The 13,731-nt window shown below is 43.9% G+C and overlaps 1 protein-coding gene across 1 annotated transcript in view; it reads right to left on the bottom strand.

The window, feature by feature from the left end:
• LOC108794245 (V-type proton ATPase catalytic subunit A-like) overlaps positions 1-12,259 on the bottom strand; it is a 15,884-nt gene extending 3,625 nt beyond the window's left edge. The window contains exons 1-13 of the mRNA XM_018565254.1: positions 12,171-12,259; positions 11,837-11,965; positions 10,194-10,408; positions 9,191-9,328; positions 8,848-8,999; positions 7,932-8,094; positions 7,722-7,830; positions 7,214-7,336; positions 6,379-6,493; positions 5,041-5,104; positions 3,640-3,843; positions 2,492-2,586; positions 1,364-1,535 (exon numbers count right to left, since the gene is read on the bottom strand). Of these exons, the coding sequence (XP_018420756.1) occupies positions 1,364-1,535; positions 2,492-2,586; positions 3,640-3,843; positions 5,041-5,104; positions 6,379-6,493; positions 7,214-7,336; positions 7,722-7,830; positions 7,932-8,094; positions 8,848-8,999; positions 9,191-9,328; positions 10,194-10,408; positions 11,837-11,965; positions 12,171-12,252 (1,761 nt within the window). The 5' untranslated portion in view covers positions 12,253-12,259. The remainder of the gene's footprint in view (positions 1-1,363; positions 1,536-2,491; positions 2,587-3,639; positions 3,844-5,040; positions 5,105-6,378; positions 6,494-7,213; positions 7,337-7,721; positions 7,831-7,931; positions 8,095-8,847; positions 9,000-9,190; positions 9,329-10,193; positions 10,409-11,836; positions 11,966-12,170) is intronic.
• Between the last annotated feature and the right edge of the window lie 1,472 nt (positions 12,260-13,731).

Raw genomic sequence — 13,731 nt, forward strand, 5'->3', positions numbered from 1 at the left:
CTAGAACACAGAAGATCCAGCCTATCTCTAACCCTAGAACACAGAAGATCCAGCCTATCTCTAACCCTAGAACACAGAAGATCCAGCCTAACTCTAACGCTAGAACACAGAAGATCCAGCCTATCCCTAACCCTAGAACACAGAAGATCCAGCCTATCTCTAACACTAGAACACAGAAGATCCAGCCTATCTCTAACACTAGAACACAGAAGATCCAGCCTATCTCTAACCCTAGAACATGGAAAATCCAGCCTAACTCTGATCCTAAAACACAGAAAATCCAGCCTATCTCTAACCCCAGAACACAGAAGATCCAGCCTATCTCTAACCCTAGAACACAGAAGATCCAGCCTATCTCTAACCCTAGAACACAGAAGATCCAGCCTATCTCTAACCCTAGAACACATAAGATCCAGCCTAACTCTAGCCCTAGAACAGAGAAGATCCAGCTTAACTCTAGGCCTAGAACACAGAAGATCCAGCTTAACTCTAACCCTAGAACACAGAAGTTCCAGCTTAACTCTAACCCTAGAATACAGAAGTTCCACCTTAACTCTGACCATAAACCCTGAAAGATCCACCATAACATGGAATCTCTATTTTGACTATACCTCCAAAATATGAAATCTCCATCTTAACGTTAACCCTACAACATGTAAGATCCACCCTAACACTCACCCTAAAACATGAAAGATCCAGCCTAACTCTAACCCTAGCACATGGATGATCCAGCCTAACCTTAAACCCTAGAACATGGAAGCTCCATGTTACTGTAAATGCTAGAACATGGAAGCTCCAGCCTACCTCTAACCCTAGAACAAAGAAAATCCACCCTAACTCTGACCCTAAAACATGAGAGACCTACCATATCTCTAACCCTAGAACATAGAGGATTCACCCTAATTTTAACCCTAGTTACCTGTAGATCTATCCTAACTCTAGCCCTAGAACATGGAAGATCTGATTTGCTTAAAGGGGGACACCCTTATTCTAAATCAAATATTTCAAACATCTACCCTATTTCCAATACCTGGGAGATGTACTGTTATCTGGGTAGACCCACCATAATCCTGGTATCTGGGCAGCTCCGCCTTTACACTAGTATATGGGAGATCCACAATAATATTAGTATTTGGGCAAGACCTACTCTTCTCCTCGTATTTTATTATCCACCCTAATCCTGGTATCTGAGGGATCCTCTATAGCCTAGAATCTGGTGGAAATCATCCTCACCCCCTGAAGAATACTTAATCCTAACAATAACTGACTTGACATTACGATTAGAATGCGTATGTTATGTTTGATGTCCCCAATTCTGTAGCCGTACAAGTGTCAGATGCTTCCAGCACAACCTAACAATTACCTTAAATTTCATGGAGCTGAGTTTGTACAGGATGTCCCCGAGATTTTCGCGGATTAAAGACCAAGTGATTTTATTTTCTGCCTGAGCCGTGGCTTCCACCGCATGTCGTGCCATGTCATAGAAGGCGATCATGTTCTGCAGCATACCCACCGTCTTGTAAAAGGGACAGAACCTGTGAAAAAAATGGCAAGAGCTTTGTTTGTGGTGCTCCAGTGTATTCTTGAGGTGGATTCCATAGTCTGTATCTCATATAGCTATCATTTGTGGCTGTCTGGTGCTGATCAGACACCATGTCTAACACAATGTAACCCATAACTAGGCTTATGTAATATTTGTCCCATAACAACCCGATCAGGTGTTTGGTTTGAAAGGTGAAGAAGAATTGGTGGGGTACAGGCAATGGTGTCTGTGCTGCCTCCAGCAGCTGTACTGTATGGCAATGCAGTTGCATTGGTGTTCATTGTGTATTGATAAGGCTATTGTTCTGTTATGATCCCACCCTGTAGTCATTGTGTTTATTACTCATCTTTTTATGTATAGCCTCCCCTACTGCATAGTGTCATTTCCTCTTTCTTCAATGTGAGTTTCTGCCATCATTGGGCCAGAGATGCACACGAGGTAAGGAGAGGAATATCCCTTTTTGACCTTCAAATACAACCATCTACCACATTATATTGTTTGCTAGAATCCTGCTGCAGAGATCATTGTGGATGCAAAGTATTCGGTGAGTTCAGCTATCTGATGAAGATTGTATCTGCTATATACAGGCCAGGTATAGAAGTCTCAGGATGGGATAAATCATTATTATAACAACTGGAGTCAGAATAGTATCACTTCTACTACCATTTTGGTGCATCAGCTACTGTGTGTATATAGTTAGTCTCACGCCCAAAGCTTCACCCACAGTGCCACGCACACCCATGCCTTTCCTGCATATTGCTGACAGAGCTTCTCTTCACGTTCTATATGTTTGGTCAATCTATTGGATAGAAAACAAGCCAACGTCTACCCCAATGCAACCCACAATATCCCTCATTACATTAATCTATGCAATCAATGAGGGACGCATCCATGCATCCCTGTCCCATTAACCAGAGTTTCAAAAGAGTTAGAAATGGTGGCTCATACCTGTCATAGGCTGAGTAGCCGTTCTGCTGTAGGAAATCGTCCTTTATCAGTTTAGCAACTTCTAAGGTGATCTTATCCGATTCTGCCAGTGAGGCCTGCAGGACACAGACATTCAGATCCTCTGCTAGATATGTCAAACCCCTCCCCCCCTTGAATCTCAAACGTGACTCAGTGTTGTCCATTACAGGGAAAGATTGTTGTAATTACGTGGTCTGTATGACATGAAGTATCAGTCACATGTTCTTTGGGCAGTACATTAGTATTAGACATGTACGCTGCAGAAAATTTTGGTTCGGTGCGGGTATTTAGTTGATTTGGGATTCGGATCTGAAATTCGGTTCGGGTTTCGGACGAAATCCAAATTTTTGTAAGTTTCAGATGAGTTTACGAATATTTGTTTCGAATACCACAGAAAACCATACACAGATATTAATACTAAAGCTGAATCTCCTAGATCCGAATGGCATTCGGGAGCTCCAGAATGCCATTCGGGTCTTGGAGCCATATACATATACACTATATTACCAAAAGTATTGGGACGCCGGCCTTTACACGCACATGAACTTTAATGGCATCCAAGGTGTCCCAATACTTTTGGCAATATAGTGTATTACTAAAGCTGAGGCTCCCAGACCTGAATGGCATCCCAAATTAAATCTGGATCCCGAATGCCATTCGGGTCTGGGAGCCATATACATATATTACTAAAGCTGAGGCTCCCAGACCCAAATGGCATTCGGGATCCAAATTTCATTCGGGAGCTCCCAAATGCAATTTGGAAATTCGGATCCTGAATGCCATTCGGGTCTAGGAGCCTCAGCTTTAGTATCATATGTATATACTGTATATGGCTCCCATGTTGCCGTCATGCAAATTAGTGTTCAGACCCTTTCGGATGCATTAAACCAAAAAACACATCTGATTGGCCAAAAAAGTCACATGTCCGATTCAGTTTAGTTTTTGAACGAAATTTGGACGGGATCTGAAATTCGGAAACAGAAATTTGTATTCGGACACATTTGGATGCATTGGATGTGTCCGAATGTCCGAATTTTGGAAAATTAGTCCGAATTGTGATTCGTAACGTAACAAATCGCACATGTCTACTTGGTATCAAGTCCCTGAAGGACATATCACCAGGACCTCACCTTCCCGACCAGCTGGACAATCTCTGCCAGGTCTTCCTCCTCCTGAAGGATCTCTTTGGCTTTGGTTCGGAGTGGTACCAGTTCAGCATAGTTCTTCTCGTAAAAATCATCCAGCGCCCTCATGTACTTGCTGTAACTGATGAGCCAATTCACAGATGGAAAATGTTTCCTTTGGGCCAATTTCTTGTCTAGACCCCAGAACACCTGTCAAGGGGAGGGGGGCAAGAAATGGGATTCAGCAAGAAGTAGGGCCCCTTATAAGACATATGGTTCTAAAAAAAATGCTTTCCATTGTACACAGTATTATTATTATACAAGATTTATATAGCGCCAACAGTTTGCAATATAAGGAAGCCGTTACAATTACAATACAATTCAAGACAAGATGGGAAGGAGTGCCCTGCCTGTAAGGGCTTACAATCTCAAAGGGAGGGGCAAGAGGTAGATGTGTGGAGATGGGGATCTTAAGGGATCGCCTAAAGGCAGTCAGAGTGGGAGATAGATGGACAGGTTGGGGTAAAGTGTTCCAGAGGATGGGAGAGACTCTAGAGAAGTCCTGGAGGCGAGCAGGGGTGGAGTTGACGAGGGAGCTGGAAAGCAGGATGTCTTTGGGAGAGCGGAGGGGACGGTTAGGGTGATACTTTGAGACAAGGTTTGAGATATAGCCGGGGGTAGAGTTGTGGATGGCTTTGTAAGTGGTTGTTAATATTTTACATAGTTACATAGTATTTGAGGTTGAATAAAGACATTAGTCCATCAAGTCCAATTTTATTGTTTGGGCGATTGGAATCCAGTGGAGGGATTGACAGAGGGGGGAGTAGTTTTGAGGTTTAATTGGTGAGGAAGGGGCGTGTTTTGGAGAAGTTGAGAAGGTGAAGGCAGCAGGATTTGGATAGTGATTGGATGTGGGGAAGAAAGGTGAGGTCTGAGTCCAGGATGACACCTAGCACCTTGGCATGAGGGGAGGTTTGGATAGTTGTGTTGTCAATCTCAAGGGAAAAGTTGGGGGAATGTGCACGGGCAGGAGGAAATATCATGAGCTCAGTTTTTGAAAGTTTTTGGAAGATTGAGTTGACTTCCCATTAACATCACAGAGAACTATGAGTAGCCTATATGATAAATGTCGTATCATTTCGAAACGGATCACATAGACTAGGATTGGGCCTCAGAAGTCCTTTGTAGGTAGGTGAGGGAGGTTGTTAACTGTGGACACCCAGTACTTCTGCTCATTGTTCAGTGTGATTAGTTCCTCCTTCTGTGTGATAATATCAACACAACATACAATAGATGCCTACCAGCACGATAACCAGACTGGATGACGCAAACGCTACATATGATAGAAACCTACTTGCATAATAACCAGAGTGGAGGACATCAGAGCTACATACAACAGCTGCCTACCTGCACAATACCCAGAGTAGCTGAGGTGACTGGATCGGAGAAGTCACCACCAGGTGGGGACACACTAGGAAAACAGAAATGATTATAATGAGACTCATAATTATGCAAACAAGGCAAAATGACCCATACTATGAAGGAGTCACCCCATCTCATTACATGCAGTGGACCTCTACAAGCTCCTTAGCTGCAGAGATCTTTCCTTATACCATGCCTGCAGTTACCAATGCCATTGAAGGCTTCATATTTAATAGGATGTGTGCAACACATTACAATGTAATTTCAGGTCCAGAATACAAAATAGGCACCAGCTCAGGTTTAGCTCTAATGATGAGCCCAACCCCAATCATAAGCCCCTCCTACTCCCAATAAATGCTGTCGATATGGTAATACTTTTTTGTACAGGTCTATAGGAAAGTGGCTTTATTTATTCTTTGTAACTCATATGTATACTCTAAAGGTTAGGAGATCATATAAGACTTCAGTGCTTGTGTTGTGAACTGAGGATTAATTTCTCCACACTGACATCAGCTACTGATGTCAGTGAGGGCTTGTTTAAACCATAGAGGTCCACCATGGAGCTCTCCCCACTCTTGCACTTCTAATACAGGGCTTGCCTCTATTTCAGGCAGAACAAAGCATTGACAGCTAATACGGAGAGTGCATTAACTCTGTTGGCATTAAGGACCCCCAATCTCAGCATAATCTAATGGAGGGAATGTAGGTGTGGACATCAGCTCATTTACAGCTTCTTAGGAATATGTAATTCTTCAATAACCACGGCCTGTGTTGTAAGATATCACAGTTCATAGTCATAGTTAATATTCATATTGATGTGAAGTGAGAATTTACATAGTTAATTTTCCTTAAGCCATTATCTTCGGTGTTAGTATAATTGATCATTATACTGACATCTTATGGTCATTTTGGTTATCGCATATGTTTTTCATTGTTCCCTCCCATCTATGATGTATTTCCCCCTTCTTTTTGAAGAACTAGTTTAGTGGCATGGCTGCCAATAGTAGGAACACATGTACATCCTAGCTTGGAAACATTATCATCCTTGACCTTCAAATGCCATCTACTCATTCACCTGCTGCATAGAATAAAGCTCTTTGTGAATGAAAAGGTATTTGGTGAGTTCAGCTATCTGATAAGGATTGTCCACAGTGATTATATCAGCTTATACAGGCCAGGCATAGAGGTCTCAGCAAGGGATAAATCACTAATACAACAATCAGAGTCAGAATAGCCTGGCTTCAGATTCCCTTTAAATCTTCACAAACGCTTAGATCGCTGATTGTCAAACATGGCCACTGACATACAGATATATGGACTCACGCTCCAACAATGCTGACACTCCCTTCTCTGAGAGGACTTCCCAGGCATGTGACTCTTCCCGCCCGCTCATAGAAGGAGGCCAAGCGGGCACCGAGGTACGCTGGGTATCCACTATCTGTAACACAAATTATCCCCAATCATCACATCAGCATAAGGCCAATTATGTAGAACTTGGTGATCTTCTGCTAGCACTAAACACAATAGGATGAGACGACGCAGACATCAATCTACTGCGGAAAAATCTCACCATTGTGGGAGGGGCAGAGACACAAACTACTGGGAGACATCTTACCACTGTGGGAGGGGCAGAGACACAAACTACTGGGGAAAATCTCACCATTGTGGGAGAGGCAGAGACACAAACTACTGGGGAAAATCTCACCATTGTGGGAGGGGCAGAGACACAAACTACTGGGGGAAATCTCACAATTGTCGGAGGGGCACAGACACAAACTACTGTGGGAAATCTCACCATTGTGGGAGGGGCAGAGACACAAACTACGGGGGGGAATCTCACCATTGTGGGAGGGGCAGAGACACAAACTACTGGGGGAAATCTCATCATTGTGGGAGTGGTAGAGACACAAACTACGGGGGGAAATCTCATCATTATGGGAGGGGCAGTGACACAAACTACTGGGGGAAATCTCACAATTGTGGGAGGGGCAGACACAAACTACTTGGGGAAATCTCACCATTGTGGGAGTGGTAGAGACACAAACTGCGGGGGGAAATCTCAGCATTGGGGGGGGGTGTGGGGCAGAGACACAAAACACTGTAGTTATTTTAGAGAAATACAAAACTCATTGACTTGAAGTAGATCACTTATTCTTACCAGCTGGCATTTCTGCTAAACGACCAGAGATTTCTCTCAGCGCCTCGGCCCATCGCGAAGTGGAGTCTGCCATCATACTGACGTTGTAACCCATATCTCGGAAATATTCAGACAAGGTGATTCCTTTTTGGAAAGAGAACATTCTTCAGTCTTATGTGAATAGAACCTACTAACCGTTCTGCAAGATGGGTTGACATTGGCTCAATGTTGTAGTCATTTATTATCATCAATCCTGCAGGCTTGTGACACAAGTCTTTGTGCATGTTGAGTATGACACCAGACACTGCAAACGTTTTGATCTGAGCCAAAGTAGACTCATGTTCAAGAATGGTAAACATCGTAGCTGTTGGAGACTGGAGGGGCTGGAAGTTTAGGCATCAATGCAGAGACTACTATAGCATATATTTATACCGAAGGGCTACAAAGTAGGCAAATGAAATATATATATACCAAAGTCTTCCTTTAATGTAACATATACAGACATAGCGTATATTAGGCATGGGCTCACCTGTGTAGATTGAGGCCTCTCTAGCTGCCACCGGCATGTTGGATGTGTTTGCCACCAGTGTTGTCCTTTTCATGATTGTCTCGGTTTTCCCATTCACCTCCATGGTAAGCTGGTTAATAATGAACACTTGGGATGAGTACACATTATCAGTCACAGGGATTTAGGGCTGCCATTAGGTTTCAGTTACGAGTTGTCTGAGAAATGACTTACCTCTGGAAAGTCTCTCAGCACCTCAGACATCTCATTACCTCTCTCTCCACAGCCCACATAAACAATGATATCACTATTGGAGTACTTGGACAAGGCTTGAGAGATCACCGTCTTCCCACAGCCAAAGGCCCCTGGGATTGCTGTGGTTCCACCTTGGACACATCTAAGAAAGGAAACAGTGACATTGTTAGGTTGATGGTGCAAAAAAATCTACATCTATCTGGAAAGTTAAATAATAAGTATTGTATAGTCCTATATTGGACAGCTAAAGTAGAAAATGGAGTTGTACAAAGGCTGAATTGCCATTCTCAAGTTGATTGTCATATGGACCAGATAGATGGTGGGAAATATCTAAATTGCCCATGTCCATCATATTTCCACCGATGCAGCCAACAAAGGTCTCTAGATAGCTGAGACCAGGGCTCAAAATTTCCACTCGCCCCCACGCAATTTGCGAGTGAAAATTGCGTGGGGGCGAGTGGAAATGAAGCCATTGACTCAGGCACTCCTCGGGACGGCTTCTCTCCTCCTCACCGACATGATGACAGCGCTCCCTCGTCCGTCCGTCCGTCCGGGGTCGCAGGAGGGAGCGCTGCACTGAGACTGTATGTCTGCACATCTTCAGACATTTTTATCTCATCAGTTTGAACTTGTGGAAGTGTCAATAGCAGCCAATCGGATTTTTTCCTCTTTCGCGGACAAGTAAGAGAACCAGACTGATTGGTTGTTATGGACACTGTTGTCCAATTTTCATGAACTAGATATGTAACCAGCACTATCATTTGTCTTTTTTGTAAGGTGTGCTGCCACAATTAGATTCAAACCTGCCCTTGCCAATAACCAATGGAAAAGAAGTCTGTATCGAACTTGAGGCTTTGGGGCCTTGCAAGCTTTGAAACCCAGCTGATGACATTACGGGAAAAGGGCGTCCACGACTCTCTGTCCAGTTAGCAGTGGGTAGTTGGCTGGAAGCTTCTCGGCGGTTGGTCGAATCTGCCGCACTGGCCACACCTGTACCATGCTCAACTTCTCTTTGATGCCTTCAAAGTCCAATTCTAGAACCACATCCTAGAGAAGACACAGTGATAATCTGAACTTGAGTGATTCATTTAAACATTCTGGTTCCAAATATGGATACAATTGTCTTTTAACCTCCAATGTGAAGGATAGCTATGTGCAGGGACTTGGTATAGGGATAACCCTAAGACTTTAGATGGAGGTAGAGGACAATATAAAGTAAAGACTCTAGAGTAACTCACCGAAATGTCGTAGTTCCCAGGGGGAGCAATGTAGGTGACAGTTCCACAGCTTCGGGGGGGCACCATGATTTTGTGTTTGATGAGAGAATTCTCTGGGACTACCCCGTAGATATCTCCTCCAGTCACATGACTACCGATCTGTTGAAGAAGAATTAGTTATAGGCCATGTTCACCCCCATCTATGTGTTCATCATCTATTTACAGACATAACATGATTGCCACACTGTCTAGATGATCTCCAGGTGTATGGGTACCAACAGACAGCCCTAGCCAACAATCTATGGAGAACAAGAAACTGGAAAATTTGGACAAGTCTTTAATCCAGATACTATTATTTCCTCCCAGATTATTCTGGAACTATATAAGTAAAATGCAAATATAAACCTCTAACTTTAAAAAGTACAATGATGCAGAGTGTGAGTTGACCATAGGCTCTTTACTCAACTTAATTAATGGCAGACCCTCCAAGGAACTCACTTCCAATCCTGACTCATCAACTCCTGGCTGACATTTGTCTCAAACCACCCACTCTTGGCCGACATTTATCCCAACCCTCTCATTCCTGGCCAACATTTTTCCCAACCCACCCACGGCCAACATTTATCCAAACCCACCAACTCGTGGCCAACATTTATTCCAACCCACTCTTTGTCGACATTTATCCCAACCCACCCACTCCTGTCCGACATTTATCCCAACCCACCCACTCCTGTCCAACATTTATCCCAACCCACCCACTCCTGTCCAACATTTATCCCAACCCACCCACTCCTGTCCAACATTTATCCCAACCCACCCACTCCTGTCCAACATTTATCCCAACCCACCCACTCCTGTCCAACATTTATCCCAACCCACCCACTCCTGGCCGACAATTATCCCAACTCACCCATTCCCTGGCCAACACTTTTTGCAACGCACACCCATTCTTGGCTGACATTTATCTGAACCCACCCACTTTTGACTGACATTTATCCCAACCCACTCACTCTTATTTACTTACCCGAATGTTTGTGTCTGGCATAAACTCCCACTTAATATCTCTTGACAAAGCGGTCACATTAATACCACGAGGGATGTAAATACTCTTTGTCAGGTCTGCAATATCTTTTAAAGGACGTTGGATTCCATCAAAGATGTTTCCCATAATGCCAGGGCCCAACTCCACAGAGAGAGGTTTTCCAGTCCGCAGCACTGGATCTCCCACAGACACACCAGCTGAGTGCATTACATTAAGGAAAAGAGAAAAATCTGCACATTTCTTGTACTGTTTTGTTTTGTACTGTATTTGTTCACTTCTGCTGTAGATATAGATGTACAGTATTAACTGCACAATGTCTGCTGTCAATTTCCTTCCCTTAATAATGGGCAGTGTTGGACCCTGGGCTCATTTTCCAGCAAGATGGCATTGACGGGTTTCTACATATGGCTCTGTATCATTCTGTGGTGAGCACTAGGTGGTGCTCTAACAAGACCATAAATAATGTAACGTTATTTTCTTTTGTGTGTTTTTAGAGGGTCACCCTCAAATCGTCACATTGTGGTGGGATATGTGTTCAGGGTCACAACTGAATCCTCAGGTTGGTGTGAGATATGTAGAGAGAGTAAACTTGGAATGGAATCATCACACGGGTGAGATATATACAGAACGTTACCACTAATAGGGGAGAGATACATAGAGGTAGGGGAGAGATACATATGTATCTCTCCCCTACCACTAATAGGGGAGAGATACATAGATATATACAGAACGTTACCACTAATAGGGGAGAGATACATTGGAGGTAAGATACACACATATCTTACCACCAATGGGAATAGTCACATTGGAGGTAAGATATACACTGAGTGGCCAGATTATTATGACCACCCCATCAGTACTTCGTTGGGCCGTCTCGTGACTCCACGAGATGTTGAAAGGTGGTGCGAGGAATCTGACACTGCACTGTTGCCCTTCTGTTGTCTTGTACCAGTCTTGCCACTCTCCGTTCTGCCCTAACATTGACTAGTCGCTGACGGCCACAATTCGCACGTTCAGACCCAGATTTTCGGCTGACAGTCCAGTCTTTAAACACTTTAACAACAGCTGCTCTTGAACATTTAACGAATTTTGCTGTTTTGCTGATACTCGCTCCATGTCTCCGAGCGCCAACAATCATCCCACCTTCAAAGGATGTTAAATCGCGTAGTTTACCCATATCTTACCCATATGAGGACCTTACTGGAGCGCCTCCCACAAGCTCGCCAGAGACACTGAGCACAGGCACGCTGACGCACTACTGCCCAGTGCTGCCTACCAGAGGGATGCGTGAGGCACCAGGGATCGGACAGTCGGGCCATTCTAAAAAAAACTGTGAGTGAGGGAAGCTGTAACATGGTCACATTGGGATGAGGTATATACAGAGGGTCACCCCTGAATGGTCACATTGGGTTAAGATATACAGAAGATCACCCCTGAATGATCACATTGAGGTAATATATACAGAAGGTCACCCCTGAATGGTTACATTGGGGTAAGATATATACAGAGGGTCACCCCTAAATAGTTATATTGGGGTAAGATATATACAGATGGTCACCCATGAATGGTCATATTGGGGTGAGATATGTACACATTGTTACCCCTGAATCATTGGTAAAGGATACAGGTCTCTTCATATACTTGAATAGTGGCCAAGTCTCCCTCAAGCCGGATAATCTCACCCACGAGTTCTGAATGGCCGACTCGAACCAGCTCGTACATGGCAGCCCCTGCCATCTGCGATGCGATGACAACTGTGAGAGAAGAAATATGTCACTGTGTGACCTGTACATCATTTCCCAGACACCTCAGCCTGCTGTACCCCCACACTGTCATCCCAAAAATCAGGAGGTGCAGGGCTTAACAAATGAGACATAATAATTTCTGTGTATATATCCAGCTTGATGGAAATTATTTGCACAATCCATTCAGGCAGCATTGAGGCAGGAGATAAGATACCTGGTCCAGAGACCCCATGGACAAATCCCAGCATGCTCTCTTGCTCCTCATCGATGATTCTTGGCAGTTTTGAAAAATCCATACTTGCACAGCCTGCAGACGGGGAAACAACAGTTGGTGAGTTTTGCTGACATTGCAATGTATTACCGATCTAGATATTACTATATAACATGTTGTGGTCTATTTATTAACAATTCACCGGATCAGAATACAGGCAAAATCAAATGTTGTTAGTATATTTTCTGTTCAGGTCGAATGTAATGTAATGTAATACTGCATTATGGCCTCTAGATGGAGCCAATGAGCACAGGAAACAAGTATAATTCTATTTTGCAGATCTATGGGAGATATTGCTTTGCCAGCCTCCATGCTGACAGCTTTCCCATTGGAAGGATCGGCCATATTTTATATATCTGATAGTCCTTTATAACATATCAATATTTATTACAAAATCTGAGCATCCCACGCACAACCAGTCCTTGTTCTAGATCTCATAGATTACATCTGTATGTACTATACTAGTATATACCATGGGGTCTGATCACCTCCCACACACAACCAATCCCTGTTCTAGATCCCATAGATTACATCTGTATGTACTATACTAGTATATACTATGGGGTCTGATCACCCCCCACACACAACCAATCCCTGTTCTAGATCCCATAGATTACATCTGTATGTGCTATACTAGTATATACTATGAAATTATGAAGGATCCATCCAGGATGACTAATCGGAGCGAGATGTTTGCTTGGTGGAGGAGAAACGAGGAGAGAGCTTGCCCTGGGAAACTGCTGTACCAACAGCCACCAGTAGAGGGAGAGTCACCTTAAATCTAGCTGACCAAGGACACACAGGATGATACTATTCTTGCATACAATGTGGTGCACGCTAAGGGTTATGGAGCAGCTAGGCAATTCCCGCACACACACTTCTCAAGCTATCCTGTGAACTGGAATCCTGGCGCACTTTCACTTTTCCCACACACCAGGCACATGAATTGGGGTAGTTTGCCACCACCTGCAGTTTGTCAATTGAGTGGGCTGCTGGGCACCCATACACACACACAGATTCCGGACATCTGAGAATTCACATGCCAGTAAAATGATGGAGCAGTCCAGTGGCGTGACAATAGCCATAGTGGCCCATGCGGCTACTATTGGGCCTGGGGGTGGAAGGGGGCCCTTGTTATAAGAAGAGTTTTTTCCACCTGAAGTGACCATAAGTTATATGAACCAGTCGGACCTGATGGCTGGGTCGGAGTTGAGATTAGTCGGTCTCTAGCGTGTTCTATGGGGCCGGGGGTTACCATTTTGCATACAGTATACATGTAGCTCATATTGCAAACTATTAAAAGGAATATTTGCTTTCCCCATGAACAGAGTTTATACAACCTATGAGTAGATTCACCCGTGGATCCTGCAGGTATTATATTATAAGGGGTGGGACATATGGAGAGTTTATGCAACCTATGAGTAGATTCACCCATGGATCCTGCAGGTATTATATTATACAGGGGATCGGGACATATGGAGAGTTTAGACTACCTATGAGTAGA

This window comes from Nanorana parkeri, unplaced genomic scaffold (assembly GCF_000935625.1).
Source record: "Nanorana parkeri isolate BGI_ZX_2015 unplaced genomic scaffold, ASM93562v1 scaffold823, whole genome shotgun sequence".
Lineage (NCBI taxonomy): Eukaryota > Metazoa > Chordata > Amphibia > Anura > Dicroglossidae > Nanorana > Nanorana parkeri.